Below are 14,621 nucleotides of genomic sequence, written 5' to 3' on the forward strand. Positions count from 1 at the left end.
AAAAGACCTTAAAGACTGGAATAGTTTCTGCCAGGCAAAATAAGTGAAAAAATTCATGATAAATTTAAAAATTTCTGGTAAAGTGGTTGCTCAATAATTTTAAAAATATTTAGAAGTCAATAATAAATATAAATTTTCCATTCTTCTTTTTAGTTGTTACAGATTAACTTTGTTTCACATATGTTTTTTAGACATGTAGCCATTTAACAGGCAGAATACATTTCATTCAGGTTCATAATAATAATAAACTTCAACATAAATAATAAAAGGTAAACAAGAGGGCCATGATGGCCCTGGTTCGCATCACTCTACAAACCGCATCCCAAGCAATGTTTAAAAAGCATCTGACAAAGTTTCGATGGCGACTGAGTCAAACATGTGACCTATAGTGTGTTGTAAGATTTTTCCATATTTGTGGGATTGGCAATGTGACCTAATTTTTGACTGGACACAACCCCCATATTCAAAACCACCTGAACCTAAAATCATCAAAAACAACCTTCCTGACCAATTTTCCAGGAAATCTTGGATCAAAACTGGGCAGCACTAGAGTGTTAAAATTTTTTTCATTTTTAGCTCTGTGACCTAGTTTTTGACCAGCACATGACCAGTCTTCTTAGGTAATTGACCCAGAAAATCAAAACAACATTCTTTGAAAATTTCAGAATATTTGAATCAAAAAAGCAGCCACTAAGAGGTGTAAAAAGCTTTTTCTATTTTTTTAACTCCTGTACCTATTTTTGACCTGAGATACCCATCTTCAAAACTTGACCTAGAAAATCATCAAAACTAACTTCCTGGAAAATTTAAGAATATTTTGAATCAATACTTGCAGCCACTAGAGTGTTAAGCTTTTCTATGTTTAGCTCCTGTACTAGTTTTTCACCCCGGAGATAACCATGATCTCGAACTTGAACCTAGAAATTCATCAAAACAAACCTTCCTTGACAAATTTCAAGAATATTTGGATGAAAACTGCAGCCAGGCTAAGGTGTTTTAACAAACTTTTTCTATTTTTAGGCTCTGTGACTAGTTTTTGCCTGAGATGACCATCTTCGAACTTGACCTAGATATATCTTTAAGCAACCTTCCTGAACAAATTTTCCAGATATTTTAGATGAAACTGCAGCCCTAGAGTGTTAACAAGCTATGTTTTCTATTTTTAGCTCCTGTGACCTAGTTTTTTTTGACTGGAGATGGACCCATCTTCGAAAAATTGAACTAGATATCATCAAACACACCTTCCTTAAAACAACCCTGACAAATTTCCAAAAACATTTGGATCAAAACTGCCACTAGAGTGTTAACAAGTTTTTCTATTTTTAGCTCCTGTGACTAGTTTTTGGCCCCGACATGATCTATTTAAAACTTGACTTGACTAGATATCATCTAAACAACCTTCCTGACAATTTTCAGAATATTTGGATGAAACTGCAGCCTATAAGAGTGTTAACAAGCTTTTTCTCAATTTTAGCTCCTGTGACCTATTTTTGACCGGAGTGACCCATCTTTGAACTTGACTTAGAAACCATCAAAAACAACTTTCCTGACAAATTTCAGAATATTTGGATGAAAACTGCAGTCCCTATAGAGTGTTAACAAGCTTTTTTCTATTTTTAGCTCCTGTGACCTTGTTTTTGACCGGAGATGGGACCCGTCTTCGAACTTGACCTAGATATCATCAAAACAACCTTCCTGAAAATTTCCGAATATTTTGGATGAAAACGCAGGCCTCTAGAGTGTTAACAATCTTTTTCTATTTTTAGCTCCTGTGACCTAGTTTTTGACCCAAGATACCCATCTTCGAACTGATCTGTTTTTATTAAAGACAAACTTTTGACAAAGTTTGATGATGATCCCAATCAAAACTGTGGACTGCTAGACTTGTTAACAACCCCAATTATTTAGATGTTAACAAGCTTTTTCTATTTTTAGCTCCTGTGACTAGTTTTTGACCCGGAGATGACCATCTTCGAACTTGACTTAGAAAAACCATCAAACAATTTCCTGACAAATTTCCAGAATATTTGGATGAAAACTGCAGACCTATAGAGTGTTAACAAAGCTTTTTTCTATTTTTAGCTCCTGTGACCTAGTTTTTGACCTGGAGATGACCCATCTTCAACTTGACTAGATATCATCAAACAACCTTCCTGACAAAATTTCCAAAATATTTGGATCAAAACTGCAGCCACTAGAGTGTTAACAAGCTTTTTTCTATTTTTAGCTCCTGTGACTATGTTTTTGAGAGAATGACCCATCTTCGAACCTTACCTAGATACATCAAAACAAACTTTCCTTGAAAAATTTTCCCAAAATTTTGGATTGAAAAAATGCAGCCTTAGATGTTTAAAAGGGTTTTTCTATTTTTTTGCTCCTGTTTACCCGTTTTTGACCCCAGATAACCCCTCTTCACCCGAAACCCGTATTTCATTGATTAAATTTCTGACAAAATTTGATGATTCCAAAAAAATGTGACTGTAGACTGTTAACACCCCAAATTTTTGCCGACGCCGAGCACGAAGAGGACGCCGGGGCATACCCCCCACATAAACCCCACCCTTGAACTTCCTGGTCAGGTTGGGTAAAAAATATTCTTTTATTAACATACACAAAGTAATTGTGAACAATAATCCTTTGAAACAAAACAAATGGATAGTGCAGATCAAATTAGAACATTTTTTATCATGTAATTTTTTACATAATTAAAGTAATTGTAACGGTCACAGCAAATTTTAATTTTATTTGCTTTATATAGGTTTAATTGCAGGCTCCATCATACTTGAAATGGCATGATTACCAGAACAACAAATCACCCTCCATTAATCTTATTTCTCGAAAAAATGTACAACAAGACCTGTCTGTAGGACAGCAACGCTCAACTTGTCTTAGTGCTTGATAGTAAAAGAGCCTTGATAATGTAAAATTTTCTAAGTTAACAAAAGGGCAATTTTTTTCTTTAAATCCATGTTACAGTTATAGGCCTTGGAGAGAATCCTATTATGCTCTCAAAGAAGAGTATAAAATTTCCACTTGTTTCAAAGCCAGATGTCAATAGAATATGAAAATATTTGAGGTGGTATGCAAAATTAAATGTAAATTCTAAGTTGAAAAAGGGGCATCATTCTGCCAAATGCTTCATAGAGTTACCTCCTCCTGTCTACAGGTTGGGGTCATGATGGTGAACAAGTGTGCAAAGTTTCAAAGCCATATGTCAATGGACTTTGAAAATATTTGAGGTATTACAAAAACTTTAACATAACTGGTGATGCTGACACCGACGGTTGGGTGACTACTCTACTTATTCTTATCAATAGTCGAGCTAAAAATGTATATTTCATGTGAGTGCAATAAGAAATTTACATGTGAGTGCAATAAGAAATTTACAATCAATTTACTTTTTCTACAGAAATTGTGGGCACATGAAGAATATCAATCTAATTTCTAAAAATTCCTTAAAGGTAACTAAAGCTAAAAAGTAAATTTACCTTTTGTAAAATAGCATTGCAGACAAGCTGTAGCTTATCAACTGTTATATCAACTGGTAAATCGAATGCGCTGCCAGTAATTTCACCAGTCTCACTCTTGAACTGAGCCAAGATTCGGCGCCCAACCGGGTCTGTAACACTCTCCTTTATGTCACTGCAGTATAAAATATGTTGTAAGTCTTTAGCAAATCACTATTAGTATAAAATATGTTGTAAGTCTTTAGCAAATCACTATTAGTATAAAATATGTTGTAAGTCTTTAGCAAATCACTATTAGTATAAAACATTAACTGCTAAATACATGTATAGCAGTATAAATTTAAAGCTGGATATGTGCATATTAATAAATGTAATAGTGATTAGACCAACATGAACAAGAGCTGTCGGTAGGACAGCAACGCTCAACTATTCTTAGTGCTTGATAGTAAAAGAGCCTTGATAATGTAGAATTTTCTGAGTTAACAAAAGGGCAAAATTTTTCTTTAAATCCATGTTACAGTTATAGGACTTGGAGAGAGTCCTATAATGCTCTCAAAGAAGAGTATAAAATTTCAACTTGTTTCAAAGCCAGATGTCAATAAAATATGAAAATATCTGATGTGGTATGCAAACTTTAATGTAAATTCTAAGTTAAAAAAGGGGCATTATTCTGCCAAATGCTTCATAGAGTTACCTCCTCCTGTCTACAATTTGGGGTCATGATGGTGAACAAATGTGCAAAGTTTCAAAGCCATATGTCAATGGACTTTGAAAATATTTGAGGTGTTACAAAAACTTTAACGTAAATTTTAAGTCGAAAAAGGGGCATAATTCTGTCAAAATGCTTGAGAGTTACCTCCACCTGTCTACAAGTTGTGGTTATGATGGTGAACAAGTGTGCAATGTTTCAAAGACAGATGTCAATGGACATTGAAAATATTTGAGGTATTACAAAAACTTTAACATAAGAGGTTACACCGAAGCTGACACTCGGGTGACTAAAATAGCTCTACTTATTCGTATCGAATAGTCAATCTAAAAAGTGGAGAAGTTTGTCAACAGAAGAGGAGCATAAACATGGCTTAGTGCCCAGGATCATCCTACAGGTAATATGTGGCAAAATATAATTGTCATTTACCATTAAATCATAATAATTCTAATCACGCATTAATTATTTCTAGGCCAGATTGATTATCTAACCCTGTGCAAAACTTTCCATGACATGATCTAAAACACTTTTTGCTAAACTTTAAAAGTATCTATCTATGTATACTGCACCACACCTTTTTGAATATTTGGTTTATGTGCAAAAAATTTCAAGAAGAAATTTACAGAAGAAATACACTTGCAATACAATATGTATTTATGAGAAAGACAATAGAAAGAAAGTTGATAATTGTTGAAAAAGAAAGATTAATATACAATTAAAAGATAAGCATACGATATTTAGTGCAATGCTGTGTGACAAAGTCAATAGTGATAAATGTTAATTTGTCTAAAAATCTATAATGTTTATTAGCTTTCAAGTCTTTTGTCTACTGAACACCCTGTGTCCGAAATAAATAATATCCGAATATGCATAACTTTTACGTAAACAACCCTGTAAGCAAGAGACATATAAAGTGGTCATTGCAAAAAATATGTTTATTTTACAAAATACTTCTCCAATTTGAGAAAATGACTGATAAATATCATTGTTATTGTCTATTTTGTTATAAAAATATGAAATTTTATTTTGACATTTCTATGTTTACCCCATTTTCACGTGTTTCCGGTTTTCTGATGGGAGCAAATATTAAAAATAAAACCTCTTTGTAAGGTCCTCTACGCGCAACCTATTTGTCTTTATTTAAATTTTAATCGTTTTGATATATATAAGTGTATTTATATGTCGTAACGCATATGTTATACATGTTTAACGGTTCTTAAAACTTGCAAATACTGTGCCGAAATTAACTTCTCCCCAGAATAAAAAGGAGATTTGGGAAAGTCACAAAATGAATAAAATCTTGTCATTACGTCTTATATCACCTGCACTTTTAGACACAACTGCATTTTCATGCAAAACTCTGTCGAATACAGGTATAGTGTAAAGAAAAGACGTAATCAGTATTCTATGATTTTTAAATTGGTCTAGAAATATTGCACATGTTGTTGTAAAAAAGTGGGTGGGGTTCACTATACTTGAATATCATGTGTGCATAATTTATAACATATCATCACTTTAGACAGTTTAGTGTAGTAAAAGGTTAACTCCTATCAAATCATATAAAGAGGTAATCTGTGAATACACTAAGGTGATGATAACATGTTTTAAATTATGTTCATAATTTCCAACTTTTTAAAAATGTCTTTAGTCTTTTCTAAAGTAAAATTTGCAAATGTGAATAATGAATAATTTGATGATTAATATGAAAGTAGGCAAAGCCTATGAATGTGCCAAAAAGTTGTGATTTTTCTTTTATCGGAATACCCCGCCGATTATCATTGAGTGACATAAAAAATGAATACCCGCCGATTATCATTGAGTGACATAAAAAATGCCGGGGGGGGGGGTCAACTAAATATTTTTCTGAAAATTAGGTTTAGACATCTATATTATGTAATTGTTTTTTATTTGATTTCTTTTTAAATATACACATTAAGTTTATACCAAGCCTTTGACTTCCCCATGTTATTTGCTTAATTTTCATTAGTTTTCTTTCTACAATAAATTTGTTTCTTTTTATACAGGCTGGTCAAAATGTCTGATCGGACTTTTTTTTTGAAAATTTCAAAAGATATTTCTTTCAAACTTGGTTAGTTCATTTGGCATTACATGTGATACAAATTGGAAGAAAAGATGCTTGGTTGCTTTATCTTTTGTAAGGATGTAATATTTCCCTTTTCAACCAGGGCCTTTTCAAGCTATTTTGGGAAAAAGCCTAGTTTAGATAGGAAAATTTTATTAATTAGGTTTTCCAAAGGAAAAAACTGGTTATTAGATTGAGGTATGTCGGCGGGCGGATGGGCGGACGGGCGGGCGTAAACAATTTCTTCTGTGCGCAACTCCTCCTACATTTCTCAACGGATTTTGACCAAACTTTCACAGAAGCTTTGTTATCAAGTGCCCTGGCGCATATTGTCGGGGTTTTGTGATTGGATAATATTTGACCTAATTAGGGATTAAACGATGATCCAGTATAATCGAAAATTGATCGGTTATAGAACCGATCGGCGATGATCGATTACAAAGTTTAATAATCGATCATCGGCAAATTTATTTTTTTGCTGTTACTTAAGTGACTAACTGTATTATAACAAACACTCTAAATTAAAGCCAGTTTTGTTTGAAAACAATAATTTTCATTCAATTGATATATGAAAGCATACTGGTGACCATTGAGTTAATAGTTGACAATCAGGCATGCTATTTTAAAGTTATACTATGCTCAAATTTGACATTAGAAAATATTTAAAATTGCTATACCTTCTATTTGTAAATATAAAATAAACATGTTTTGACTTCACACAAAAAGATATGTTATGTATAAAATTATTCTACTCACTATATATAGGTGGTTGCAATATCAATATATAGTGTCATTAAAAAAAACTGGCAGTTTTGTTAAGAACAGATCAACCAACTTAACTTATTCCCATACATAGTTTATTCATTCCTTTTTAGAAAGTGAGACATAATAATTTCATAGATTTTAATGAATTTATTTTATTAAAATATTTTATCAAGGATGAGCATAGTATATCTTAAAATTAATTTATTTCAGTTGATAAAGTGGTGGTCACATGGAAATGGAATTCTTATAAATATTAAAGCATGATATGTATATTATACTTTTTTACTTTGTTATCATAAATGTTTCGATTATATAATCGATGATTGATCGAAAAGGGTTGTTCGATTATTTTCGATGATCGATTATGATTTTTGTCCGATTAAGAAACCCTAGACCTAATTATGCCCCTTTGTTTTTTTTTCCTTATACAGAATTATCAATATATAGTGAACAAATTCTTCTGTGCTGAACTAGTCCTACATTTCTCAACAGATTTTGTTCAAACTTTCACAGAAGCTTTGTCATCAAGTGCCCTGACGCATATTGTAGAGGTTTTGTGATTGGATAATTTTTGACCTAATTATGGCCCTTTGTTTTTTTTCCTTATACAGAATATATAGTGAACACTTCTTCTGTGGCAATTCCTCTTACATTATTCATGTTTTACATTGCACATAGTTACATTGTTTATTGCTTGTATTTGTATTTCAAATACAACATATTTATCTACAATGGAGATAATTGAAAACCTGGTTTCTTGGCATTGCCATGTTTCTTGTATATATATTGCATTTTTGGAAATTTTAGAAATATTGGAAAATTTTATATATGTTAGTGATTTTTCTCAGTTAATTGGGAAGGGGCCTTAGCCTCTTGATTTTGGGAAAAGTATATCTAAAATTACTAATTTGAGAAGTATAAAAGCAGGTTTAAGTTCAGATTTTTGGGAAAACTGCATGATTTTAAAGAAACTTTCAATTGGGAGGAGGCCTTTAATCAGAGTCTGTTATATAAAACAGGAAAATCACTGTATGTCATTTAAGTTTTTTTCATATGTATATCATAGAATATATGAAGTCTTTTATGTGTCACAACTTTCAATTTTTTTTCAGAATTTGAATTTTTCTTTTGAACCTGTGGGGAAAACAATTATTTTGCATTGGGGAATAAGGCCTTACATTAGCACATGGTGATAGGCCAGGGAGAAAAATGCCCTGACAACGTCTTGATAAAATACTGTACCCAACACTATTCTTTATCTTTGATTACAGCCCATATGCTAAGTCTTATACTTGCAGGATGCAGATATTTCAGAAACTGATGAATACTTTTTAAATCAATCATGTAGGGAACAAAAATGAGTTTTGTTTCATAAGTCTATTTTTAGCTCACCCGTCACAAAGTGACATTGTGTGCTTTTGTGATAGCTTTTCCTCCTGCATTCATCCGTTGCCCATCCGTCCATAAAATTTTACTTTAAACGACATCTCCTCATAAACCACTAAGCCAATTTCATCCAAACTTTATAGGAATGTTCCTTTGGTAGTCAACTTTAAAAATTGTTCAAAGAATTTAATTCCATGCAGAACGAAATAAAAAACTTAAAATCTTCTTTTCAAAAACCTAAAGAGCTAGAGCTTAAATATTTGGCATGAAACATCGTCTAGTCAGTGTCTACCAAGTTTGTTCAAATAAAAGCCCTGGGGTCATTGATTTTCCTTATTTGTATATAGTAAAAACTTAAGAAATCTTCTTTTAAAAACCCAAATAGTTAGAGCTTAGATATTAAGCATGACACATCTTCTAGTGGGTGTCTACCAAGTTTGTTCAAATAAAAGCCCTGGGGGTCTAAATTGGCACCGCCCCAGGTTGGTACATGTAATTGTTTTTCCCCCTTATGTATATAGTGAAAAATTTAAAAGATCTTCTTTTAGAAAACCCAAAGAGCTGGAGCTAAGATACTTAGCATGAAACATCTTTTAATGGGTGTCTACCAAGTTTGTTCAAATAAAGGCCCTTGGGTTAAAATTGGCCCAGCCCCAGTGGTCATTGATTTTCCTCAAATGTGTATAGTAAAAACTTAAAAAATCTTCTATTAAAAAACCCAAATGGCTAGAGCTTAGATATTAAGCATGAAATATCATTTAATGAGTGTCTACCAAGTTTGTTCAAATAAAAGCCCTGGGGTTAAAATTGGCCCGCCGGGGGGAGGTGGCATTGTTTTTCCCTATATGTGATAGTAAAAACTTAAAAAAATTTCTTTTAAAAACCCCAAAGAGCTAGAGCTTCAGTATTTGTCATGAAACATCTCGGGGTGGCCTATAGACAGGTGAGAGATTCAGGGCCATCATGGCCCTCTGGTATTATCAATGACAACAAACTGCTTGTTGATAATTCCAAATACATGTACTTATTTTGTGTTCCATATTTTTCAGTTGCCAATGGTAGCAGGTGTCTAAGCACAAAAGATCCTAAAAAGAACAAGAACATTGAAGTAAATCCATTGTTTACAAATAGGAATCCCAGGTATGTATGTTTTTTTTCACAATTTGTAATTAATAATATTCAAAGTATAGGATAAGCTATTGTACTAACCCCGTCATCTGCATCAAACTTGGGTTAAGTTTTTACATGCAAGTTGATATCTTCAAAACTACTGAACGTAAGGGGTTGAAACTTTACACACTTGTTCTCTGAGATTATCTTACATACTGCATTACCTTTTTACAGAGTTATGCCCCTTTTCTTACTGTTGTCAAGCTTACAGACAGCTCTTGTTAAACACACATTAGATTCTGCTTTAGTTGGTGCGAGTTGGCTTGTATGTTAGATTGCATTTTAATACCACTTCCATCCATTCAAATGGTCAGTCAAATTCAGCTTATAAATTTTTTTTATTTGACTATGTTGTGTGACCTTCAAGGCATCTACATTTAACTTTTGTAATCCCCCGCCGACGGAATCGGGAGGGGGATATAGTTTTGGCGTTGTCCGTCCGTCCTTCCGTCCGTCCGTCCGTCCTTCCGTCCATCCGTCCGTCCGAATTTCGTTTCCGGAGTAGTTCTCTGCAACTAATGGCTGGAATTCAACGAAACTTTATGGGAATGTTGATCAGCATGTGAAGTTGTGCACCTGGGTATTTTCGTCAGGATATTTTTAGTATTTTTAGAGTTATTGCCCCTGACACAGTAAAATTTTGTCCGAATTTCGTTTCCGGAGTAGTTCTCTGCAACTAATGGCTGGAATTCAACGAAACTTTATGGGAATGTTGATTAGCATGTGGAGTTGTGCACCTGGGTATTTTCGTCTGGATATTTTTAGTATTTTTAGAGTTAATGCCCTTGACTTAGTAAAATTTTGTAATTTTCAACTTGTGTCGCATGTAACTCAAAAAGTATTTGACCTAGAGTCATGAAACTTTACAGAAATGTTGATCAGTATGTGTAGTTGTGCACCTGGGTATTTTCGTCTGGATATTTTTAATATTTTTAGAGTTATTGCCCTGGACTTAGTAAAATTTTGTAATTTTCAACTTGTGTCGCATGTAACTCAAAAAGTATTTGACCTAGAGTCATGAAACTTTACAGGAATGTTGATAAGTATGTGTAGTTGTGCACCTGGGTATTTTCGTCAGGATATTTTTAGTATTTTTAGAGTTATTGCCCTTGACTCAGTAAAATTTTGTCCGAATTTCGTTTCCGGAGTAGTTCTCTGCAACTAATGGCTGGAATTCAACGAAACTTTATGGGAATGTTGATCAGCATGTGCAGTTGTGCACCTGGGTATTTTCGTCTGGATATATTTTAGTATTTTTAGAGTTATTGCCCTTGACTTAGTAAAATTTTGTAATTTTCAATCACAATCATCAGTCACACGGTGCCAGAAAAGGAGTTTCAAAAATGCAAAATTAATAAATCTTGTCTGACAGTACAAGGACTAGAGCTTTGATATTTGGTATATGATATAACATATAGGTCCTCTGCCAAAATTGTTCAAATTTTAGCCCTGGGGTCAAAATTGGCCCCACTCCAGGAGGTCATAGATTTTCCTTATATGTATATAGTGAAAACTTAAAAACTCTTCTTGTTTGAAGGTACAAGGCTTCAAGTTCAAAGAATTTTACAGTTTATGCCATGATTAATATATAAATAAAGCCTTATGTCTTCAGTTGTTGTGTTAATAATAACCAGTACTCGGCGGGGGATATAAATTCAACGAATTTGCTTGTTCTGAAATTAGTTTTTTATTGCTTATGACCTTAATCATAAATTTTGAGGGTGCTATTCCTTGCAGACATACCTTGCAGGTCAGATCTATGCTAACATTCCAATATGTCAAAGTATCAATTTGCGAATACCTTTCCTATTGATTCATATATACAATGTACATGTAACTATGAAAATACCGGCATGCGCTGTAGGTTACAGATGAAGTATATGAAACAGAACAAAATGCAAAATAACTACCTTGCAATTTCTTATAAAATAAACTGCATATTATTGAAATGTTCTTATGCAGACAAAAATTGATTATGTACTAAAGTCTTAAATCCTTATCAAGTCTTAAATCCTTAATGAAGATATTTTTCTATTTATTTCAGGGCTTTGGAACAGATGGGATTAGAACCAAAGAGAAAAGGTTGGAAGTTTCAGGCACCAAGAAAAGATTTTTACCACAGGTACATATATGGGTGTTTTTGTTGTTCTTAATTAACCTATTTTGTTAGCTTGATTGTTAAGAATACCTAATACTTTTAAGCATATTATGATTGCCTTTAGGGAGCATAAAGTCACAGCTTTATACTTCTGTTCTGTCAGGTTTGTCCTACAGTCTCTCTTAGAACTTCATTTACTGACTGATATCTTAAGGTCATATCATATTTAGTAGGTGGTATCCTTCATATTTAGTAGGAGAACTGGTTGAGGTACCCGCTAGCTGATTTCAAAGCATTTTTCTCTCAACTCTATTGATTCAAATCCAGACATGTTATGTTGAAAGACCATATTAAATTTTGGCTTAAGAGCTCAGTGTTAGTTTCAGTGTATGACAGAGGTTTGACATGAAGAGGTCTTTGGAGATATTATTGATATCGAAATTTTTATTTTGTAGGCTAGTGTACGACTCCAAAAAAACCAAGGCATATATTGAACATTGGAAAGGGAAGATAGTACTAGAAGCATCATCCTCGGAACCAAATGTTTTAAAATACTTATATAAGTAAGTAAATAACTGTTCTAACCAAATGTGGCAAAATACTTTGACAGACCTTTGTCGAAAAGCTTCATGCCTCCAGATTAGCCAAAATATTTGAAGAAAATCAAACTTGAGAAAAATGTACAAGATTCAAGTAATAATTTTCATGTTATATGTGATCTTCACTGTTGAATTGATTCTAAAAAAGAACATTAATTCTTACTTGTGCAAAAGCTTTGCCTTCAGATTGAAGTAGGTCTATGTGAAGTAGATACGTTGTACTTGTCACTACTACCATAGTATGTAGTGTGGTCAGACTGATGTGATGGCGAACTTGCCGAAGGTTTTTGCGACGGTTACCCCTTTGTGTACAAATGTGCAAAACTTATTGACAACAAGGGTTTAAAAAATTGTTTCCCTGAATATTTAATTTAAGAACTATGGTATTTTGATACATTTCAGTGCCCAGGATGTAAGTGCTAATCGTAATATAGGACATCTTTTAGCACGAAGAATGTTAGAGGCGGGAATCACGAGGGTGTTTTACGAGGCTGAAGCTGATGATGCTACCTCTTTGAAGGTATGTGTTGATTTTTGTCGCTACTTTCGATTTGTTAACTCTTAACCAGCTGAATTTGTGTAATGGATTTGCCCTGCTTTGAATTTAAAGGGACTCCACTGGACAGGACTGGCAATAAATTTTCTAGACTAATGACTTGTGTGCAAAATTTCAGATCATTCACTCACTCTGTTTTTCCAGAATAATAATAAATCTTGTGAAAAATGACCCAAAATTGAAACACGTTGCTTTCCACCCAAATATGGATAAGAGTAGCATAAATAAAATTTTCAATTAATTTCTAGGAATATAATTATTTCTTAATTATCTTTATCATATCTTTATCATATCTTTTGTTTTAAGTGCCCAAGCACTTCTTAGTTAAAAAAATTCAAATTTTATGTTTCTATTTATTCCCTTAACTTACTTATATATGTCATATTCCCTAAGCTTACATGTGTAATATTCTCTAAGCTTACTTGTGTAATATTCTCTAAGCTTTCTTGTGTAATATTCTCTAAGCTTTCTTGTGTAATATTCTCTATGCTTACTTCTATTATATTTATAATTATATTATATTCCCTAAGCTTACTTGTGTAATATTCTCTAAGCTTACTTGTGTAATATTCTTAAAGCTAACTTGTGTAATATTCTGTGATAAGTCTCTAAGCTTACTCATGTAATATTCTCTAAGTTTACTTGTGTAATATTGGCTGTTTATTTATGCATTACAGAGGGCTGCTTTTCTTCAAGCTCTCAAAGAAAACGAGATTGAATTAAGTGAACCGGATGAGGTCGTGCATGAAGTAATTCCTGGCATAGATTATGAGGGTTATAACAGGCTGAATGAGCAGAAGGTTTACAAGACCAGTTACCAGTATTTACATAAGAAGTCGGGCAGGAAACTTCATCGTAGTCATCCTTTGAGTAAGATAAAAGTTAGACCACCAAAATTTGAGATGTAGAAAGTGAAAAACAGGACATGTGTAGAATCTTCCGAGTGATTGAAAGCAGTTTAGAATTTCTTGCATGGCGTACATATATATTTAATACACTTGGAAAAATTAAAAATCAATGATCATAACAATACATTCCTAAACAGAAAAAGTTAAAATTTATTATATTTAACTTAAGCATGCACTAGTTTATTGTGAAATATTTATATTTGATGTTGAGAGTGATTGTGCGATATAAAATACCCAATATCGTTTTTAAGAAGAAAAAAAATGATAGAATATACTTTCAAAGTCAAGATTCTGGAGTTAAAAAAATGTTTATATTTCGTTTTAAATTGCAATTTGAGAAATAAACATTGTGATATTTCAGGGCTGGCTTGTGTTGTTATACAGTCAACTATCGTTATCTCGACATCGCTTTTCTCGATACTTTGTGACATCGCTTTTCTCGATACTTTGTTATCTCGATGAAATTTTGAAAGTCCCGATTTTCTTCCTTCTTTATCTTTATTGGATATATTTATTTATCTCGATATTTTTATTTCGATATTTTCAGTATCTCGATGTAAAATTTCAGCCCCAACAGTTATTTTCACACTATTGTCCTTTGTTTATATCGACTAATAGTTTTCGTCTTGTGAAAAACACAAACTAGACAATAATTGCTAAAAAGCGCATGTCATAATGATGATTATGTTTGTAACAAGTTGAGCTGTTATTATAAAAATTAATCTAATTAGCGTGTTGATTGACTTATGTCCAAAATGACTGAATTTTATGTTCTTTATAAATATTCGAACACTGTATTAATTCATTATGACTTAAACTGTAAATGAAATAGTGAAAGTATAGCACAACATCAAAAAATCAAACAGCCGTCTAACAATCT

At 32.8% G+C, this 14,621-nt stretch overlaps 1 protein-coding gene and 1 long non-coding RNA gene across 2 annotated transcripts; one reads left to right on the forward strand and one right to left on the reverse strand.

Annotated features, from left to right (window-relative positions):
- Positions 1-3,487: 3,487 nt before the first annotated feature.
- Positions 3,488-5,373, reverse strand: LOC132715582 (uncharacterized). The gene is made up of 2 exons (XR_009623703.1): positions 5,222-5,373; positions 3,488-3,642 (listed from the first exon to the last, which is right to left on the reverse strand). It is a non-coding gene; the product is annotated as an uncharacterized LOC132715582 (long non-coding RNA).
- Positions 5,374-5,389: 16 nt separating this feature from the next.
- On the forward strand, positions 5,390-14,027 carry LOC132715581 (large ribosomal subunit protein uL18m-like). The gene is made up of 6 exons (XM_060698592.1): positions 5,390-5,549; positions 9,460-9,550; positions 11,625-11,702; positions 12,134-12,241; positions 12,680-12,797; positions 13,511-14,027. Exons 1-6 carry the CDS (start codon positions 5,465-5,467, stop codon positions 13,739-13,741), a joined length of 711 nt encoding a protein of 236 aa, XP_060554575.1. The 5' UTR covers positions 5,390-5,464; the 3' UTR covers positions 13,742-14,027.
- Positions 14,028-14,621: the final 594 nt, after the last annotated feature.

The sequence above is a fragment of the Ruditapes philippinarum genome, unplaced genomic scaffold (genome assembly GCF_026571515.1).
Source record: "Ruditapes philippinarum isolate M1 unplaced genomic scaffold, ASM2657151v2 ctg1958_1_1_1_1, whole genome shotgun sequence".
NCBI lineage: Eukaryota > Metazoa > Mollusca > Bivalvia > Venerida > Veneridae > Ruditapes > Ruditapes philippinarum.